Here is a 21,578-nt window from a genome sequence, read left to right as displayed (position 1 = left end):
TTATGGGAAATAATGTTAAATGTGTGTGTAACCACTGGGGGCACTTAAGGGGAAAATGGTAGGATGACCGTGTTTCTAGGTTCGGGGAGAACCTTGGGCGTTAGGCAGCCTGGCTATAGATTCTGTAGGAAAGGGGGTCCTCCGGACCGAGTGCATCATTTCCTTCGTGCGGGTGTTCGAATAGATCGTTTCTTATGAACGCTGCCTCCGCGTCCTTCTGTGCCCCATCCAAACTCACGGCGCTGCGTTCCACACTATTATAGATAGTCTTCACTATGTGAAGATCTTCTCTAAGTAGTTACACAGATATATATAGTGCTATTTGTGACTAAATCTACCAGAAATGAGATATGCTGACAGCCCCATAAATTTAGTAAAATATTGCAACTTATACTGAATAAATGCAAAAACCAAGTTGTGTGTTTTTATGTTTTTATTTTAAATGACAATCTTGTATTATTGGGGAAGATTTTTCAATTACATTCGGTACTGATATGCAAATGATCAGACACACCTCCCATCCCAAGTGCGCGCGACTCATTTAAAGTGAAAGTTCACCCCTAATTTGGAATAAAATAAAGAAAAAGGAACTTCTCACAATTATTGCTACGTAAAACATCCTTAAAGAACCCAAAATACAGTAAACTTTTCCTTCTCATTAAATCTGTAAAATGTCCAAGAACGGAAAGTTGTCAAAAACAGGTGTGATCACATTCATTAAAAACAATAAGAAACGTCAAAATGAAATAATGTAGTTTCCTTGTTAAAATCGTCAAAACGGTTAAGAATACGTAACGTTTGGCGTTTTCTTCAATAACTTTTATCGACCAGAGTATAACTAAGTTTAAGGCGAAATTAGCAGAGACGGGTCCAAATCGAAGACTTTTCCCATTTATTGGTTACGGAAGTAAAAAAAAAAATAGACAAGCTAGAAGCCGTTTTGCTGTAAAAAGCAGCCGTTCGCTAAACACTATCTCGTCGATTGTGGAGAGGAGCCAAAACAAGGGGTGGCTGTGAGTTCGGCTCCCTTCGTCTTCTGTCGACAATCTCCGTCCCGCCTCCTTCCTGTGGGCTCATCGTCGGCCCGAAAAGAGAGGGAAGGAGGCCATCGCCGAGCACCATTGCTCATATTATTCAACTCATGCGCCTCTATACTAGCGCCTGCCTCGTTTCGTTCGCTGCCATTTCTTCTCCCCGGGCCCTTTCCGCGCTCTCGGCCACCGGGGAGGGTGTTTGTCGCTCCCCGCTCGCTCCCCGCTCGCTCCTCGGACGCGTTCGGCCGCAGTCGGTCGGGCCCGGAAGCAATGGACGAGTCGGAATCGGCAACAAAGGGACTCGGGCTGCAGGAGGCGGCCGATCGGAGAGGGCAGGACTCGGAGACCGAATCGGAGGCCGAAGTGGCGACGATGACGATGATGGGAGAACCGGAGAACATCGACATGGGAGCCGAGTCGCTGCCGAACCCGGACGAGGCCGAGGCGGCGTTTGCTGGAAAGTTACCAGGGGCCGATCGCGCACGAGCGGAGGCGGGAGAGACACAGTGCGGATACAGTGAGGATACAGTGAGGATACAGTGAGGTTATGTTGAGGCGACTGACTGAGGAAACCATGTATCGCACTCAGTTAGTTCTGATCCTTTTTACTCTTACGATCCTGCTTCTCTTTCTTTGAACAATATCTTTCAGTTTCCACTTATTTTTTTTTTCTTTACACACTCTGTCTTTCACTGGTTCGCTCATATTTCCGTATTTAAATACAATGAATGAATGAATCTTCCCGTTAACAATTTTCGCTCATCTTTCTCTTTGGATACAATGTATCTAATTGTATGTATAATATCCTATATATACATTTTATATAATAATGATCTTTATTTTTTTGGATTTTTTCTGAGTATTCTTATTTTTCCTTTTTTAAACGACTTATTATTATGGTTTACGATTAAAATAATAATAATAACTGTGATTTATCAGAAAAAAAGAACGACAACATTATTATTTGGAGTCAAACGTATGGAATGTACACGCTTGTTAACGCAGTAACACAAATGTTATACTTTTAAAATAACGAAGCTGATTGGACTGCGGACGTTTGATTTTTCGCAAAACTTGAGAACTGATCGTAACTCCAGCATCGCTTTCCACGACCAGGCAGTAAAAGCTATAATAATACATACGCAACTTTATTCATTATTAAAGAAAAACGTGTCAATAACCAGTTGTCAAGTGTAGGACAGTACAGACAGTACAGACAGCAAAGTACAGACGCGCACGGCTGAGACCACGCAGGACGGGATGCCAATACATCGCAGTGTATAATTTAAAAAAATTAATAAAAACCACCTTAAAGCTACAATACAATTAAAACACATTTCAAGTGACTCAAAATAATAAACAGCTTCTTCATAACCTCCCGTTCACTGAATATAATGTTCCTCCAGCAACTTCCAAATCACTTTATTTATTATCTCTATAATTGTCTTTATTTCATTATTATCCACACTGTAAAAGCTCAGTAATACATATTGATCTTTGTACTCTTTTTACTGGTTAGGTTCTTTTAAAATGTAGGCTATATCTGTAATTGACATACTTTGTAAGACTTTTACTTTTTTATGAGCTTCCAACTGCATGTCCTCATGCAGGTAGCCAACATATAACAGTTCGTATTTGGAGTGAGGTTGATTATACAGAGTATACACTCTAGTTATTGTACTAACATAAAGTTTATACCTTAAAAGCTCTTTCCTAGATTAGTTAATAGTTTTAGATTATTTACAGTGCTCAAACTTTAAACAAAAAAAAAAAAATTGTTTATTGATTTGTGTATCACCAGTGAGATTTGTTTGGAAAACAATAGCATGAAATAGCAATAATAATAATGAATTGTTAACATGTAACTACTCAATGTTTAGCAGTCGTACAGTAAAAAAATGTAACGTGTAAAAAATGTGGTAAAAATAACTAAATGCATAGACAGTGGGGTTGAATGCAGTAAGTGTGACTAGAATGTATTGATAACAGTAAGGTTTTCCCTGCTATTTCTGAGCAGAAGTAACGACGGTGACAGTGAATGATGTCCAAGCATCTGGAGACAACGTGTTCACCACGTCTGTTGCCACAGCGGCCTCCATCTCAGAGCACGTTCTTGTAGGTTATCACTGTTTCCTCATGCGGAGGTTCTCACCCTGTCGTTGGCTCAGTGTTATGATAACTCATTTCATACAGCATGAGCCATAGAACCCCCCTCCCCGAGTCTTGTCACAGTTACGCCTTCATTGGATCTTGCATGATGAGCTCTTGCAATGCGTTCTACAGCAAGTCACCCGAAATGCAGCCTTTCAGACTAAAGGGTACGAATTGAGAGATGCTCCTTGTCACGTGTGTGGGCTTTCGTTTCAGACCGGCCGGACCACCTTGCAAATTGGAGACAGCCTCAACACCCAGAAAGCCACACTTATTGTTGTCCATACTGACGGAAGTATTGTGGGTGCAACAGGGCTGAAGGGGGCAACGACTCCCGTAACTCCAGGTATCGTCATTACTGTCATTGTTATTGTTGTGGGTTAAGACGCGCATGTATCCACAACTTAAAGGCCCTCCTCGTATACCGAAAGCTCTTTTCACGAGAACTGGAGAAGATAAAATTTGTATTGTAAAGTCTGCATAATGAACTATCAGCTCAAATTTACGAGAATATAAAATTACATTCAAACATCTGGTGCTATCAAGCACCTCACAAGGTGACCAGCCACTAAAAGCATATGGAATTCTTTCGAAATACAATATTATTATGAATGAGTTTGTGTGATTTCAGTTGGCTTTGGAGCTGGCTTCAGATGTCATTGATCAGGTGTCACATGTTATTCAAAGCTGCACTCATGAATGTTCTATTGCTTTCTTCAGGTCCCCAGACACCCACCACATCCATGACCCCTGGACACGAGAAAGAGGGTTCAAAGTATAACTGGGACCCGTCGGTGTATGACAACGAACTGCCAGTGCGCTGCCGGAATACCAGTGGTATACTGTACAAGAACAGATTAGGCTCAGGTACCCTCCCACCGCCGGGGGGTTTGAGGGGGGAACAATGTTGGTTTTAAAGAGAAGGAATAGAACACATGTCCTTCTGATAATGGCTTCCCTTGTTTTATTTAAGGTTCATTAGACTGACACTGTTCCCAAGATTTGATTAACCACTATGTGATTAATTCTTTCTATTGGATGATGGGCCTCGGCTTTTCTGTGTTTCTGTAAATTGCAGGCGGGAAAGGGCGCTGCATCAAACATGGTAACAACTGGTACACACCCACAGAGTTTGAGGGCATGTCGGGGAGGGCGAGCAGCAAGGACTGGAAGAGGAGCATTCGCTATGCTGGACGTCCCCTGCAGTGCCTCATACAGGTGAGAGGTCAGCGGCTGTAGCGTAGTGGTTAGAACAACTGCCTTTGGACCCAAAGGTCGCAGGTTTGAGCCTCACCTTCGGCTGTAGTACCCTTGAGCAAGGTACTTACCCTCAATTGCTCCAGTAAAGTTACCCAGCTGTATAAATAGGTAAATAATTGTCACCTTAACGGTGTAAGTTGCTTTGGAGAAAAGTGTCAGCTAAATGAATAAATGTAAATATTATAATGAAAGCTGGATCATAAATAAAAGGGTAACAAAACCATCCTTTAATGGGCTGTGTATGGTGGTGTCAGAAAGGTGGTCTAACATGTGTTTTGTCCTCAGGAGCGCATTCTGAACCCCCACGCAGCCTCTTGCACGTGCGCGGCCTGCTGCGACGATCTCTCCTTGGTGAGTCCTACGCGTGGCACTCGTCAAAATATAAAGTTAGTAGAGGCTAAGTTAAGTTGTTCCAAAATCATTCTCTCTGTGCCATTTAGAAAACACACAGCATATCTTTTCCTAACTGTTCCTTTGTCATTTTGTAGCATAGATATCATGCCAACATGTTTTCATGAATTGAGTACCCTACTTTAAACTACTGTACTGTAGATGAATTGTAACTCTACCATGTATAAAATCAGTGGTCCAGTAGGAGGCGCCAATTACTTTGATATTCTGCCTGGATAAAAATGATTTCACTGAAGCTCATTACAGGCAACCCTCGATTTATGAACCCTCTTTATCTAAAATTTTGGTCTAGCAGTTTTTGACTTTTTATATCCTATTTTAAATTTCGGGAGCAAACAAACTGTGTAAGGAAGTTTATCTAAGCAGGTCTAAAAAGAAATGAAAGTCATGCATCGCACAAGCGAAGCTCAGGTGCAATAATGTACCGTAGCTGGTCCATCTGCATCCAGATCTCTCTGTCTGTTGGTGAGTCAGGAATGTCAAAGTGTTGACTGAAAGGAGTGGGGCATTATGGGGAGTGTATGAAATTTCCAGGGGTGTCTGTAGGTCATGTTGCGTGTGTTTGTGGAGACAGCAGAGCAATTAGCAAGTAAAGTTTAGGTCACTTTTTCTGGTATGTATGCATATGTTAGCAGCAGTTGACAGTTTTGAAAAGTTGTTTACTATAAATGCAATGTGTTCTATTGCTCATGTTGTGAGAACTGATCAATTGAAAAGGAAAAGTGGGAATTGCCTAAGAGCTGTAAATGTAAATGTTTTATATTATGCTCATATCATGGACTCATTGTTATGTAGGTGTTTTACAGTGTTCTAGTGATATTTCCGAAAATGGGTTTGGGGTTTTCAGATGGATAGGGAACGCATTATTGATTTTCCCCATTTTAAGTAGTGGGAAACGGGGTTTAGGAATTTTTCCGAAATTTTTATACCCGCGCCATTTTCAGGAATGGATTAACTTCGTAAATCGAGGGATGCCTGTATTATTTTTTCCGGCTTTGTGCTAAGGATACGCTACTGTAGTGTGAGAGAGAGACTGTTTATCTTTCAGGTCCAGTCGAGTTGTACTCTGTACCGACAGCATGACTCAAATTGTCATTCATTATCTCTTCAGTCGATTGAAATAAAATGGAATTGCAGAGTGTTAAGGATTGTCAGACCTGCAGAGCTGCTTGTGAAGTTACTGAACTGTCGACTTCTCTCTCCCCGCTTGTGCTCCCTGTCTAATACTTTTTACAGTGTGCCACGGATGGGTCGTCTTTCAAAGGGGAGAACATAAATATGGTAATTAGAATTTGTGACTACCTTCTTAAAAATGGTATCATGAGGTCACATCTAACCTCCACACGTTTCTGCCAAGTTGCAGATGTTTCCTCCATGGCAGGCAAACCTGGGGGTATCAGCAGTGATGAGCGGCTCTTGTTAGTCCTTTATGGTCCTAGAGTATGCACCATTCCCACTGAACGCGCTCTTTTGACAGGAAGCCTCTGGTGTCACCCTCAGTTTTGGTCTCTTTTAGAGGTCATAGGATGGAAGGAAGGGAGCACTTTTCCGGTAGAAGTTCCTCGGAGGAGAGAGACTTGAGAGAACGTCGGGAGCATCCCGTATAGCTGGGACAATGCGATAAATGATTGCTAGCCATTAACCCCGATGCCAAGCTTTGCATAAATTTTGAAGTGCGGGAATTTGTTCTCAGGTGTGGAAATGCACTTGTAGTCCATAATTTGTGTACCTTTAGAACATGGGATCAGGAGGGTGAAAGATCAGTGAAGAGTACAGTCTCTCCTCATCTTATGAATATACTTGGGACTGGAAGTCTCACCATAAACTGATTTGTTCACAGCTCCGATTTCACGTTAACGTTGATTCACAATTGAAAGCTTTACACTAAAGACTTCCCTCAATTTATTCCCATGTTAGGTTCTGTAATAGTCTTGAATATAGCTGTAATAAATAAAAAGTACTTTTGGACTTCTTATTTTAACATTTATTAATGCCGACATTTTTTAGATGTTTTAACATTCATTGCATTAAAGTTAAAACTAATTTAAAATGACTGAAAATGAAAGAGTTCTCTCCGTGAGCTCCCGTTCGGTGCACGCAGTGTATCGATTTATGTGCAAGCATACGAAGATTTCATTGCCCTGTCGTTGATCACCAGCAGTCAGCGACACCAGACATGAGCTGTAAACACTGTGGAAGTGAGTTGAATCAAGGGCTTCCCACACTCCTGTTTTATTTCAGTGCTCTTTACTGCCATCTGCCGGTTGGGCGTGTAAATGCAGGTTGCGTTTGTTCCGCTGTAAGCTGGGAAAATGTTTGCGTCTCGAGGAGTCAGTGTAGTTGCGTCAGCAGGGCGATGTTAGCTCAGCGATGAGTTCCCATTCTGCCTGCAAGCCTCTGAATACACAAGCTGCATGTAAGGGATGTGTCCAGGTGGTGGGAGCCTGCTGTGAGCGATGGTGTTGGTGATGAGGAGGAGGTGGAGGTCACTGTTCTTCCTTACTATCTTTGTGAGACTCCCCTGGGGTTCTGGGAGCAGGTGCCAATTTTTGCTGAAAACCATGTCTCTGCCCACTTCTCTGTTCCAGACTGGCCCGGTGAGGCTGTTTGTCCCTTATAAGAGACGAAAGAAGGACAACGAGCGTCCCGCAACGCCTGAGAAGAAGGACGTTCAGACACCAAAGAACATCACCTTCGCACCTGGGACTACCAGTGAGTGCTTAGGGATGCTAAGTCCCCGTTTGTCTAAAAAGGACACGTGTGCACTCACTCAAGGGCACTTCGGTTACGCATCCAGGCCTCGCTGAGCAGAACAGCCACGTCTTGTTGGCTCTTAACCGAAAAGAGGCTCATTGGTGGAGCTAAGAAACGTAAAGACATTGAAAAACACACCATGGTGGAGGCTTTTTGCCCAATCACCTTTGTGGTGAATGTTCCTGTTGCCCTGGTTACAGCTGCCGCCACAAGGCCGCATCACCAGGCAGCGTGTGTTTACCGCCATCCCACACGGTGTCAGACTTTCTGAATGAAACCAGACGCCTGGAGCACATGACAAGTTGCGCTCTCAAGTGGATCACGGGGATCGTTTCGGCCTCAGCTGCCGGGAACGTTCTGTAATGTGGAATTTCCTCGTTTCAGCTTCAGCGCAGACTAGTTTGTGGTTTTGGGCTGGAAAGATCCAGGGCCACACTTTCCCCAAGAGGTCTGGCACCAGTTGTGCTGCTTGTGGAAGTAACACTGTGGTTCTCTCGGTGTTGAGATGGCGGTTAAAGCAGGCACATGGCACTGAGGAACTGTTGTGCTTTGGAGAACATCGTCATAAAATGGTCAATCGCCACAAGACCCTTTCTTGGTGCCTCCAAGTCCAGTAGATGCTGAAGCTGAAGAAATTTAGATGTTCTCTCCAAATGACAGAAGTTGACATTCCCATCATCTCTGAGAAAGAAGAGAGAAATTCTCAGTGGAATTTGAGAGAGAGGCAATGTTTGAAAGGGGCCCTTAGTTTGGCTCTACCACACACTGACCACACACACTCGACCACATACACAGAATAGGTGAGCTCAGAGGAGCAAAGAACATGGGCCAAACTGATAAAACACCATGTTTGGTGATGGCTGACAAGTCCCAGGCATACATTACCCTTACATGGAATGCTAACTATTAGTATTTATCATTATTAACAACTTTTTTTTTTTTTTTACCCGACACCTTTCTCCAAGACATCTTACAGCATGAGGTTTGAACACTAAGTTAATTTACATTTACCTGTTTATATATTGTATTTTCTCCAAAGCCATGTACATCATGGAGTGAACAGAAGTCACATGTGGTGAAGGACTATTTTTCAAAGGTTACAGGAGCTCGGGAGGGACTACTGGTCAAAAACAGATGAGTTTTGAGATGCTTCTTGAATGCTGGGAAGGATTCAGCAGCTCTGAGGGACAGAGGGAGCTCATTCCAACACATGAGGGTCAAAGGATCGTCCAGAGGGCTTTAGATTATGGTACCCTTCTGAGGGGGATGAGCAGGTGGCCAGAGGTAGAGGAGCAAAGCATTCTTGCAGGGATGCAGGGAACGATCAAGTTCAATATTCATTCATTTATGTAGCAGGGCCATTTTTACCGTGTTAATTCGGGGGTACTACAGCGGGAGCAGAAATTCAAACCCAGGTCATTTAGTTTTAAAGCTCTAACCACTACACTACCCACTTTCTGGAATAGAAACTGATATCTGTCATGAAGAGAAATGCTGCCATCACATGTCCCTCTATAAGGGCTCCTGGACGTCAGCCCGTAAAACACGAGGTGGCAGGAAATATGATTTGCGTCTCCATGCTGCCCAGCGATCCCTGCTGGCAGGAGACTCCCCCCATTATGGGTCTTCACACTTAACTTCCTCTTGACTTGACAGCCTCACAGGTGCACAGCCTCCTTGTGATTTGGCAGGAGCACAGAATGAACAGGTTGCCAGAAAAGGGCAGCAGTAGAAAAAAGCGTTCACACGTTTCATTCCTTTAATTGGAGGGGACACCATTAAATTATAGATGCATAATTAATATGTGATCATATATGATTATAGCCGTCACACAGAGGGTGCACCCAGGCTCATGCACTATCCTTGCAGGGTAGGCTGCAGACCAGCATGACCCTGCACTGGACAAGGGGCTATTGATGATAGATGGATGGACGAATATGTATTCTGTACAGTAATAATTAGTCTTGTTAATATCAGTGATTCATATTGTAATGATAATATTGTGGCCAAATAAGGCCATTTGGGTGTTGTGTTAGCTAGTGAACATATGTGGGCCTGTCTGTTTGTGTACCGCAGTCACCGTGTCACCGTCAGGCCAGATTACCACCTCCGGCACTCTGACCTTCGACAGGACGTCCGCCGGCGACGCGACGGCCATCATTTCCGAGAGCCCGGCGCAAGCGGACGTCTTTGCCAGCACGGCAGGTCGGTCATCTAAGTCATTTGAACCTCGCTTTATTAGTCTCCTTCCTGACACTCACATTGCCTGTCTGGAGTTTGCTGCTTTTTCCCTTCTAATTCGAGTGTGTGTGTATGTGTGTGTGTCTGAGAGAGAGAGAGAAACAGATTACCCTGTAATGGATTGAAAATCTGCCCAGGATTTTACCCTACCTTACACTCATGCTTCCAGGATAGACTGGACCACCGTGACCCTCCGGTGCACAAGTGATTACCGTTAATGGAAAGATGTTTGAATGGTAGGGGGGCACAGTGGCCCAGTGGGTTGGACCGGGTCCTGCTCTCGGGTGGGTCTGGGGTTCGAGTCCCGCTTGGGGTGCCTTGCGATGGACTGGCGTCCCGTCCTGGGTGTGTCCCCTCCCCCTCCAGCCTTGCGCCCTGTGTTGCCAGGTTAGGCTCCGGCTCCCCGCAATGCCGTATGGGACGAGCGGTTTCAGATGATGGTGTGTGTGTTCAAATTGTTGGAATGATATTTTAATATTGACTGACATTTTCCAAATATATACATAAGAATACAGCGTAAGCCGATGTTAATTAACGTACTCGTAGGATACGCTTTGTCGTTTATGGATGGTTCGAGGCGCAGGTGGGCGCAGCCTTTGGTGTCCTGTGTTATTTTTACCTGCTCTAATAAGGGTTAATGAGGGCAAATGGCTTCTGCACCACAGTAGATGCCAGCCTCTGTAATTAGTTTTGACAGATCTCTTCAATCTGCCACCAGGAGCCGCAGATGGATGGGCGGCGGGTGGCGAGGAGTTCGTATCCGCATCCGTGCAGGGAACCCCCTGTTTTACCTTTGAGGGACATACATCCATCTAACAGAGCTGGATCAGATTTACCTACACGGATGCGTGAAAGCGGCAGGTTCCGGCTCGGGCTGCTTTCTGCTACAAAGGGTCCCGTTGAGCCCGGATGCTTCGGCGCGTCATGCTGTGCTGAGTTTTTATAAATGAGAGTGAAATATTAATTTAGGGTGAATCACGGTGTTACTTTCGGTCGGGTGCCCTCTCTTTGAGCGGATCTGGGCGACGGGTGGTACACGGTTAGAGAAAGGGAGGCTCGTGATCCGACCCCCCTCCATGATGTCACCTACTAATGTGGGACGGCGGTGCGAAGCCCATGCCCCGCGCTTCCTGCTACGTGGGGACCCGTCTCCTTGGTTCAGGACCCACCTGAAAATCTTTAGGCAATTAAACTCCTCACAAGGACAAATGCTTTGTGATCTGTGTGTGTGTGTGTGTGTGTGTGTGTGTTTGGGCAGGTCCACTGCAACTTTTTTACTCGTTTCAGCTGATTTCTGCATTTTACTGTGATTTCCTGACTCCGATTTTAGGGGGTTTGAGTTTTTGAACCCAGGTTCTCCTTCCGGATTTGAGAGCATCAACCGATCCTTCACATGAAGGATAGTTGGAAACCTGAGACTATCCGCTGGACGTCACCCCTTACGGTCGGGGACGCGGCGTGCTGTACCGAGCCGAGCAGAGAGCTCCTGTTGGACAGCCTGGTCTTTCCACTCTGTCCCACTGTTGGACGCGTTCGGCTAGTCCAGTCGGCTTCCTATTTACTTGAGTGGCTGATGTAAAAATGATCGATTGTGAGCATTGTACCACATGTCAACGGTAACAAAGTTCATCCACCACCCGAGATTTGGTAACCAAGGCATCAGTTGGCTCAATCACAACAAACACACGGATAATGTAGGGACAGCAGGTAGTACAGTGGTTAGAACTTAAAGAACCTGAATTATCCAGGATCAAATTCCACCTCCTCCTGTAATCCCCGTAAGCATGGTACTTACCCTAAATTGCTCCAGTAAAAGCTACCGAGCTGTATCAATGAGTAAATCAGTGTAAGTAACCATGGAGAAAAGCGCCTGCTGAATGAGTAAATATCAGCGTAGTCACAGGGTAAGGGCAGTTTACAGCGCTTGGTGGAAGATCTCCACACTGATCCGCACGAAGTCACAGAGTACAGTGGTGACATTTGGTCTCCTGTCCCTCCCCCAACAGTGCTGACATCCCTCCCTGCCCTGGCGGTGCCCCCCCAGCCGGTACAGGCCAAGGCCCCTTCTCCAGGACTGGCCAATGGGCTGGAGGGGGGTGAACAGCGAACCTGGCTCTACCTGGAAGAGATGGCCAACACCCTGCTGAGCACCGTGCAGCAGCTCAAGGCCCTCATCGAGCAGGCCAAGCAGGCGAGCCAGGAGGCCCTCGCCGCGCAGGAGAAGGGCTTCGCCGAGCGCCGGGAGGTGAGCAGGACAGCTCCCTTTGTTAAGGCTAACGTACCTGCCCTGGCGGTAGTGTTACCTGTCTCCGAGTATTTCGCAAGCTCTCGAACCCTAGTCTCCCTGTTGCCCTTGTAATACCCTCGCTGCCTTGCTGTGAACTCACGCCGCTAGCTGTCTCTCCGCAGGCCTTCCAGGGACAGCTGTCCTTCCAGCAGGCCGGTGACCCGGAGGGGAAGACCACCGAGATCGTCATCAAGGTAATGGGCTGCAGATGGGTCCGTGTCACCCCTCCCCCTCCCCCTCCCACCTGCAGGACCTCGCTCCTACGTCCTCAACCTTCGTCTCCAAGGAGGTCTTTGTGCACTGTCTGTACCTGTCGTCGCCGCCGTTGTAATGACTGACCTGGACTGACACCCTCGTGGCAACAAGGCACACCGCTGGGGACCCTGCAGCGAGCAGTCGCGCAGCGCGCAAGAAAACAGCAAAGATATTTCGGCATGCCTTCCTAGAGGGACGCCGTTTTGACATGTCCCAGCTGTGTCCCCTTCCCAAGTCATTATGAGCAGAGGCGGCCTGTGGGTCGATCCTAAGTGGGGATGTCTGGCGAGGGTTTGCCTCTAGCTGCGTGTGTGTGACGCTTGCGCGAGCTTCACCGGGCAGATGGTTGACTGGGGTAATTGTGTTTCATGGTCCGTGCGGAGGGTGCCCGTATATACCGCCGGGCCTGGGTCACTCGCTAGGTCGGCGTCGCTGGCAATTGAGCTCAATTCGGCCTCCTTGTGCTTCCCGATAAGCCGGTTTTTAACCTAATCTCGGACCTGTTTCCGGAAAGCAGATTTGTCATCCCGCTCTGGGACTAGAAACTTTCTCCCGCTCTTCGCTGGAGGACTCACGATAGAATCTGCCTGGATTTCCGCTGCCGAGAGCAGGGGTGGTCCTGACCTCTGACCTCCTCCGATACAATCGCTCCATCTGCGCGACAGCAGCCCTGTTACATGTTGTGTGATGGGTCAGATGGCGGGGAACAATGTGGTTCGGTCCTCCTCGGAGACAGAGAGACGCGTGATGGAGGAAGTGGTGTGTCTCTCAGGACACCACCTGCTCCACCTGGACTCTAGGGAGGGTCTAAAACTCACATCGACTCACTGGTTCTTCTTCCGCCTTCTCTCCCTCTTCACCGCAGCAAATGTGCGTCAACTGCGGGCGCGAGGCGATAAGCGAGTGCACAGGTTGCCACAAGGTCAACTACTGCTCCACCTTCTGCCAGAGAAAGGTAAGTGCGGGTGCCTGGCTTTCCCGGAAAGATCAGGATCTGACCGCCATGGCTGGGAACGGGAATAGACCACAACAGTGTTGACTTCATGCTGTTTTCATGCTGATCTTGGTCTTTCCCACACTTGGCTGTAGACTCTAGATTGGTCACGTGTATTAAACTCAGTCAAGGGCCCTTAATAAACGCTTAACTGTTGCTCCAAGCACTTTGGGTCCTGTTCAGTGTGAAAGGTCAGTATTCTGATGAAACATGTTCCCTCATCGTTCATCAGCTCCAACCGGATGGAGCCAAGCTTCTGCCTCACCCATCACTGCTCTTATCCATGTGTTGTCATTGTATTGATCCAAAAACCCTGTAATTGAGTCTGCTTGTGAGAGGGGTGCGGTGGCGCAGTGGGTTGGACCGCAGTCCTGCTCTCCGGTGGGTCTGGGGTTCAAGTCCCGCTTGGGGTGCCTTGCGGCGGACTGGCGTCCCATCCTGGGTGTGTCCCCTTCCCCCTCTGGCCTTACGCCCTGTGTTGCCGGGTAGGCTCCGGTTCCCGTGACCCCGTACGGGACAAGCGGTTCTGAAAATGTGTGTGTGTGTGTGTGTGTGTGTGTGTGTGTGTGTGTGAGAGTCTGCTTGTTCTCTGGATAGTGAGTTGGATTCAGTCTCTTTCCTCTCGAACCCTGGTTTAACCAAGGCTGCCTAAGTGTTTGAAAACCTCATATGCGGAGGTTTTCAATGCGATGATGCTTGAAGTCATCTCTGTGTTCCCTTGCGGCGGGCGTGGTGGCGCAGCAGGTTTGGCCTGTGCTCGCTCTCTGGTGGGTTTGGGGTTCAAATCCTGCTTGGGGTGCCTTGCGACAGACTGGTGTCCCATCCTGGGTGTTCCCCTCCCCCTTCAGCCTTGCGCCCTGTGTTGCCGGGTTAGGCTTCGGTTTGCCGCAACCCCACTTGGGACAAGCAGCTTCAGACTGTGTGTGTGTGTTCCCTTGCTGGGTGTGACATAACAGGACATTTCACAAAAGGTGGGTATTTTGAACAAAGGTTCACCTTTTGAAAATTATGATGGATTTGATGATTATCCCCCTTTTTAGAACCTTCTGAACCAAAACCATATCTGTTTTACCGAAGGGATCCTTGGTCTCACCAAAACTGGTTGTTTTTATATCGTTTCCACCCCTCATTTTCCATCCAGCCTGTTCTGTCTCTACAGGAAGAGCTTCGCTTCACATTCTTTCCATTGATTTTTTTTATTTATTTTTTTTTAAACCCCCTCTCCATATTGTTAGATAGACGGCACGTTGATTAAAGCGAGCAGCGACGACTGGGCCAGTTGGCCATATGCCGTCTGTTCATTTCATTCCCATCGGTCGTTTATGCAAATGTTCATTAGCGGTTTAAGGAGAAGATTAAAGTTTTCTTTCTTGAGCCAACACTATTGTTTTTTATCTCGCATTTACATCGCATTTATACGTACAGCGCATCTCCAGAGTGACTCAGATTTGTACACTATGCATTTTAAAGTTTATACAGCTGGGTAGTTTTTCCTGTATCAATTCAGGGTAAATAACTTGATCTGCGGTATTATGGCAGGAGGAAGAATTTGAATCGAAGACCTTTGGTTGCCAGGTGATAATTCTGACTGCTGTGACACCTACTGTAGCTTATGTACCCCCAGAAATGATGCAGGGATCTATCTGAGATCAATGAAGTTCAGTGTTGCTTCTGGTGTGTTGAAGGGCCAATGGCTTTAAGAACCTTTAAGAACCTCAGGTCATGATGTGGTGACTCATGGACACATGAAGTGGAGAAACTTTTATTGATCATAACTTTTCAGCCCTGTTTCCCATCTTGTTCTCTCTGTTAGACCCTCAAACTCCCTCTTAAGGGTCTTATACTGTGTTCAGCTCATGTTTTGGGCTTTATATTCCTTTGATGTGTTGGATGAAAATGGTGATTCATTCTGCTTTGCTCTGTCCCTCATCTCTGATCCCTCACCTGTGGACTTTCACAGGACTGGAAGGACCATCAGCTCTGCTGCTGCCAGCCTGCTGCCGCTGTCGCCGTTCAGGAGGAGGAGCAGATGCCTACTATGGACATTGAGAAGGTCAAGGCCTAGATGCCTTCATCCAGTCTGTCCCAGATGTGGAGATGCCTTCATTCATGACTTCGGGGCTTGTCGTGAATAGGCTCCCTTAAGTGAGTTTGCTAGCTGCTCTTCCTGCAGGTGGGAAAGACTGAAACTATGGGAAACGTTTTGTCAAATGATTGTCCACCCGTTGGTTTGGTCTTTATCGTTAAGGCAAGTCGGGTGAGTATCTTGCCATTTGAAGCTGAGTGATTGCGTTGGATGTTATGCGTAAAGCAGAAGTCTGGAAGCACACCTGTCCAATAAGTGTCGAGTCATTCGCCAGGTGGTCGTCCTCCTCTCCTGGACTGGGCTTTTGGAGTTGTAGGAGGACTCACATCTGCTCAGCTGTCACCTTGGATTCTTACCCGGTTTACAGCGTTTTACTCTTGCACTGCTCACGTTTGGTCAACGGCTCTGGAGGAGTTGGACATTTCGAGCTGCACTGTTAATACACGAGAAATTCTGGTTTTTCGAACCATCTGAAATGCACTGAGAGCTACAGCAGGGGTCCACCGACTAGCAATCATGTCCTCTTTTTTGTTTTTTCTACTCAAAATATTTCCAGATATCTCTTTTTCCTGCATTCGGGACTTTATTTTTTTATTAATGTATTTAATTATGCACAAAATATGTAACAGAGTTGAAAAACAGATTCTGTAGATTAATGTCAGATTTGGAACTTGGTCTGTTGTTTTGACATTTTCAAGGCCCATCTGCCCTTTGTTTGTTCTGCTTTCCAGCTGTTCTTTTGACAGCTGGTGATCCACCAAAGAAAATCAGCCTTTTATTCTCACAGCAGCACCAGAAATGATGTTAAAAGTGGAATAAAAAAGAAAATAAAGCTGTGTGGGGCTATTTTCACTGAAGAGGAGGAATAAATGAGATGCAGTGGGAGAGCAGTCATGCAGAAGTTGTTCACATGAACACGGAACTGTGTATGAGTATGAAAGGGTCCCTGTATGCTGTGATGGACCCACTGGGTGATTTTTGCGCGAAGGTCTGGAAACTTGGTGTGTTTGGTTTCCAGTACTTCAAGGGATCATATTTGAAAAAACATGTTCCCATAAGGATCGTAAACCCAAAACACCCGATATTGTTAGGATGTGCGCCAATCTATTCTTTTGCCAGCTTTAAACATTTACATTTTTTAATTTAGCTGACGCTTCTCTCCGAGGACAGTTTACAGTGTTGAAATATTTACCCATTTATACAACTGGGTAATTTTTAACGAGAGAAATTAAGCGTAATAACCTCCCTCAAGGGTGCTGCAGCAATGGGCCGCGTTCGAACCTGCAACTTCGGATCTGAAGGCAGCAAGTGTAACTGGTACTCTAAAAACTGCAAGAACTCTTTATTCTCATCTTTTTGAGTTTCTTTAAGAGCAATTTAGGAATCATTCACAGCATTGACATAACAGTGAATGTAAAATGCCTGCAAAGATGGAACAAGTGGTGTGTGTGCAAGATCACGCGAGTGAGAGAAGATGCCCCCTCCCAGGTCGCTTCCTCTCCCCTTCTTCCAGTTAGAATGACTCAGTGTGACCATTATAATTGAATTGACAAGACCCATTAGCGACATTTGTTCAGGTGCTCCTCTGGAGAGCGGTTGACCACCATGTGGACGTGCGGGGGCTGTTCGGATCAGGATTAACACGGCTGCTGTTGCCCTTGGGTTCACCGGAGCGGTTGCAGACCCTGCCAACCGACCCTGCCAACCAACCCTGATGCTTGGCCTGGTCTCTCTCTTTCTCTCACTCTCCCCTCTCCAGGTTGTCCACTACAGGATCCTGCTCACGTGCATCAAAACAGGAGCTTTGGGACAATCCTTCTATTGTGCAATGGATGCATTTAAACTGTTGTTTGAGGGATCAGACATGCACATTTTTGTAAAGTGTAAACTTTCATTTTCAGCGCAAGCGTTTCCTCCCACCAGTCGTGCACTTCAACAGGGTTTCCTAGCCATGTGTCGCAAAGAGGCCCAAAAGAAGCAGGAGGCTCACAGCATTTTGATTTATTATTTAATAATCTGAACACCGTTTTCCGAAGCGACTTACCATGTTAAGTTTACATAGTAAGCTACTTACTTTGATTTACCCTTTTAAAGGGTAACCTTCACTGGAGCAATCCAAGGTGAGTACCTCGATCAAGGATACCACAGCAGGAGCTGGGATTCAAACCTTTGTCCACAAGACAACAACCCTAACCACTCTGTACTATCCTCTGCCCCTGAGATGGGTGTGTTCCTTCTGAGTGTGTGTGTGGCTTGTGGGGGACGATCTCAACTGTGTGACTGGCTACAGGTAATGCGGTAGAAAAAAGGGGTAAAATAAAAACAAAGAATGGGTGATTTATAGAATCAGCTTTTAAATATATGTCATGTAAGTATGCCACCTTCTGGATTTTAGTGCTCTGAAGAATTTTTCTCACGTATTTTATATTCACCCCAGGCATGAGAAGCCCATTATACCAATTTCGGACTGTAAGAGAGGGGAATATATTTAATCTTACAAGCCAGCTCTTTTTTGTCCACTTAAATGATGAACAGAAAAATATCACATGCCCTTGAAACTTGACCTTGCTTCACTCACTACATGACCAGCCTGAAAAGCATGCTGTTCTTTAAATGGTTTCAGAAAACTTTGTCTCACAGTTGTCCAGCCTGATGGTTTTTCTTACGCTCGGTAACCGTGTTAAAAGAGGGTTTTGTTGTTTTCTGGCTTGTTCCAGGTGTGGTGTCATTGCTGGGAGTTGGAAAGGGCCGCACAGGGCATATCTTCCATCGACATAATCTGGTTTATCTATCAGAAATGCGCTCCTTTGCAGGGAATACAGTTACAGTTTATCCACGGCCGAGTTGAAAGGTGAAAGACGGTCCTAACGGGTCTGATCGTGCTCAAAGGCACATTGCACATTGGGGTCTCTGTCTGGACGGGGGCAGCGATCATAGCTAGCTGGGGATTTGTGTCTAGGGGCAGACTATGGGATAGAGGATCTACCCCATTGTCCGCTCCTAGACACAAATGGGTAAGCCCAGCATCAGGCAGCGTACACTTTCCCAAGCTGAGAAGGCTGAATTTTTCCTTCGCCTAACGTTGACCTCACAGGAATTGAAGGATGCGTCTGTCTGGGATCTACAGTTTTAATGCAGTGTATTGACACGTCCTTGTAATTCACGTCTATAATTTTTTTCACAATGTCTGCTCTTAAGGTCTCTGTATCTACCACACCTTCCTCTAAACTTGGCTCTGAATGGACCTAAGAGAAGACAGAGTAATACTAATGACTGGATAAAGGAGTTTACAGGAATTACTCCTCTTCTTAAGTGTGTGTATAGATGTTAGAGCCTTGGCTCATGCTCGAAGGACCTGGGTTTAAGTCCCTACTCCTCATGTAACACCCTTTATCAAGGTACATACCTTGAACTGATACAGCAAAAACATACCAAGCTGTCTAAACGTGTAAATAATTGTAATTATCCAGTGTCAGGATACAAAGCCACCAATGCAAGTCATCTTGAAAAAAAGGCGTCAAGTAAATAATTGTTAAAAATAATAGCAATAATACATAAAATAATCACTGTTGTTCATAGAATGGAAAGTCAAGATTTGAAAGTCGTTCACCGATACTGAATTCCCCTGCTTGCATGTTCATATTCTTTTTTGTTTTCCAGAAATAACATTTTTCAAAACTAGCACTGGTGCATCCATCTGGAGATGACGCACGGGCCCATCAGAAGAACAGATTTGTCTGTCTGTCCACATTAGCGAGGATGTTGACAGCCATCACCAGGGAGCACGTTCTGGGACTAGGAAGTCTGTATGCGGATATTTATGCACTTGGCAAGATAGTTTTTTCCTCCATTTCTCTTGTTTTCCTTTCTTTTTGTCTCTGGTGCACAGTCAGGATAGTTTTGTATTTTTTATGACCATCCCCAAAAACATTCCCCTCGAACATTCATTGTGGAGAAAGTTTATCTCTGCTCTTTCTCTTTGTTCATTCCTGTCCAATCACGGCAAGAGCAGAAAATAATTTTTGACTTAAGGGAAATCAGGTGGTATAGAAGCGTAGCTGTTTCATTTCAGCTCATGGCTTGGGGTTAAGCGTCCTGATCCAATTCAGTGCAGATAGGATTATTGGCACCTTTGTGAGCAGTTCTTGCTGTTCCTATGAACCTATCTAAGCGCGGTAGCACTTAATGATTCACCCTAGTTTAAAATAGGTAAACCGTAGCTAGAAAATTTTTTCCACGCCACTTCCGACAATCTTTTGATACTGATGGTAATGAGAATCAGCAAGGTTTCAGAGCAGGATATAGACTGGGGTGGGGGTGGGGTGGTAGCAGATTCTGTACCTTAGAGAGAGAGATGAATGCGAATGAAAGCAGCATCACGTTGAACCTGTGAAGACTGGCATTCAGTGCTACAGGTTTTAGGTCTGTGTAAGCATCCCCTTTGGCCTCACCGGTGCTCCTGCAGGTTTTGACCTCCCCAGGATGCAGAATCCTTCCCTTTTCCTTGTCTCACAGAACCAACATCTAGCTGACCATAGTGAGAGCTGTGGAGTAACTTTTTGTTTGGGTTGTGATTCCTTCAGCTCGGCATAGTACAACACAGAGACCCCTAAATAAGAAAAATAATATTCACTTGTATTCTTAAAAATTCCAACACAAGGCGTCTAAGCCGTATTTCTGTGGTTTCTCATGGTATATCGCTCCACCTGATACTTTTCTCCGAGCAACTTACAGTGATTTGCTACTTCATAGAGCCGAGTAATTTTATTACGGAATCGATCCATGGTAAGAATCCCAATCACGGGTACCACAGGGGGAGGATGGCTTTGAACCTGGGTCTATTGAATGCAGGAGAATGGCTGTAACCACTACAGTATCTTTTACCCATATCACTGATGTTTTCTGTTCCACCTAGTTATCAAATTGCCTCATAAGTCGTCTTACCTAATTTAGCATCTCTCAACAGTTCTGAGAATACCTCTGGTTTAGAAAGAGCTTCTTAGCTGGATCAAGGCACTTGAAGCTTGAGTTGTGTAGACATGCCAGGATCACTTAAGTACATTTTTAAGGAACGACCTATCTGCTTTAAAGAGTAAATAAAAACACGAATCCGGGATGATGGTGCATGAGGCAGCCTGGGGTGGGGGGGTAGGTGAAGGCAGTGCCGTTTCCTGGCAGCTGGTCAGAGACTTGAGGTTTTTTTGACTGTAATACAAGATGACACACCCTGCCTTGCTTAAAAGCCTCATGTGGCACTAGCCTCCTTTCCTCAGTCCACCCACTCCTATATGATTGCCTTTTACAAGTTGGGGAGCTGCCCCCCGCGTGTCCTTGAGTTCACTTCTATTCAAATGACGAAACTCTTTCTTTAACTTAAAGCATACTGGTGCAGAAAAACTCCCTGTAAGATACCCCAGGAGAGCAATCTCGATTGATCATCTTGATGGCCATGTTGTGAAATGTGAAGAAAAAAGATTATCTTCAGAATCCTCTAAAAGTAGAGTGTTTTTAAACTGCAGACTCTCACTAGTGCTTAGTAAGCTGCTCCTGACCTCATGGCCGTACTAGAATATCCTCTCGAGACCCAGGAAAAACTTTTTTTGGCATTCATTTCTCAAATTTCTCAGAAGTTTACCAAGTCCCATCCCCATTCAACATGTTGAACCATTGGGAAGCTCAGGATCTCCTCTATAAGGTGTATTAGGGCTCGGCTTTGTACCATGTACAGTTTTAGAGGCGTACTTAAAAACAAGTGTCTTCTAGAAACCACACAGTTGAATAGCTGGGCCTCTGGAGGATACATCTATGTGTGTTGTATTTTTCGGTGCTAGCGCAAGTCGCCCTTCGCAGTCTTTCCGCGTGACGGGCTGTGGATAGCTAAACTAATTTCTGCGATTGTGGGTCCAGATTATCCGCCGAATACCTGCAAGTGCGTGGCCAGATGGCGTCTGCGCCAGGCCTGTCCTTTCTCATTCCCGTTTGGCTCGTGCCTGAACCACGTCTCTCCCTCTTAGCTTCGTGGCTTTTGTCCGTCTAATTTACGCTGCTAAGCAACATGGTCGAAGCGGCTTTTTTTTGGAGGCAAGCGTAGCGCAATTGATGTCT

General features: G+C 45.8%; 1 protein-coding gene across 3 annotated transcripts; it reads left to right on the top strand.

The window, feature by feature from the left end:
* The first annotated feature begins 492 nt into the window (after positions 1–492).
* deaf1 (DEAF1 transcription factor) lies at positions 493–16,291 on the top strand. Of its 3 annotated transcripts, none has more exons than XM_018765275.2 (13): positions 493–1,491; positions 3,052–3,149; positions 3,402–3,531; positions 3,906–4,052; positions 4,264–4,403; positions 4,731–4,796; positions 6,093–6,137; positions 7,445–7,568; positions 9,687–9,815; positions 11,858–12,096; positions 12,261–12,332; positions 13,259–13,348; positions 15,348–16,291. In XM_018765275.2, exons 1-13 carry the CDS (start codon positions 1,305–1,307, stop codon positions 15,450–15,452), a joined length of 1,572 nt encoding a protein of 523 aa, XP_018620791.2. In that variant the 5' UTR covers positions 493–1,304; the 3' UTR covers positions 15,453–16,291. The 3 variants fall into 3 exon arrangements, with proteins under 3 accessions (XP_018620791.2, XP_018620789.2, XP_018620790.2); XM_018765273.2 differs by having other exon boundaries at positions 493–1,551; XM_018765274.2 differs by lacking the exon at positions 6,093–6,137 and having other exon boundaries at positions 493–1,551.
* Positions 16,292–21,578: the final 5,287 nt, after the last annotated feature.

Source organism: Scleropages formosus, chromosome 5, assembly GCF_900964775.1.
Source record: "Scleropages formosus chromosome 5, fSclFor1.1, whole genome shotgun sequence".
In the NCBI taxonomy this organism is placed as follows: domain Eukaryota; kingdom Metazoa; phylum Chordata; class Actinopteri; order Osteoglossiformes; family Osteoglossidae; genus Scleropages; species Scleropages formosus.
The sequence above is the reverse complement of the archived record's forward strand: the minus strand, read 5'-3'. Positions and strand labels throughout refer to the sequence as shown.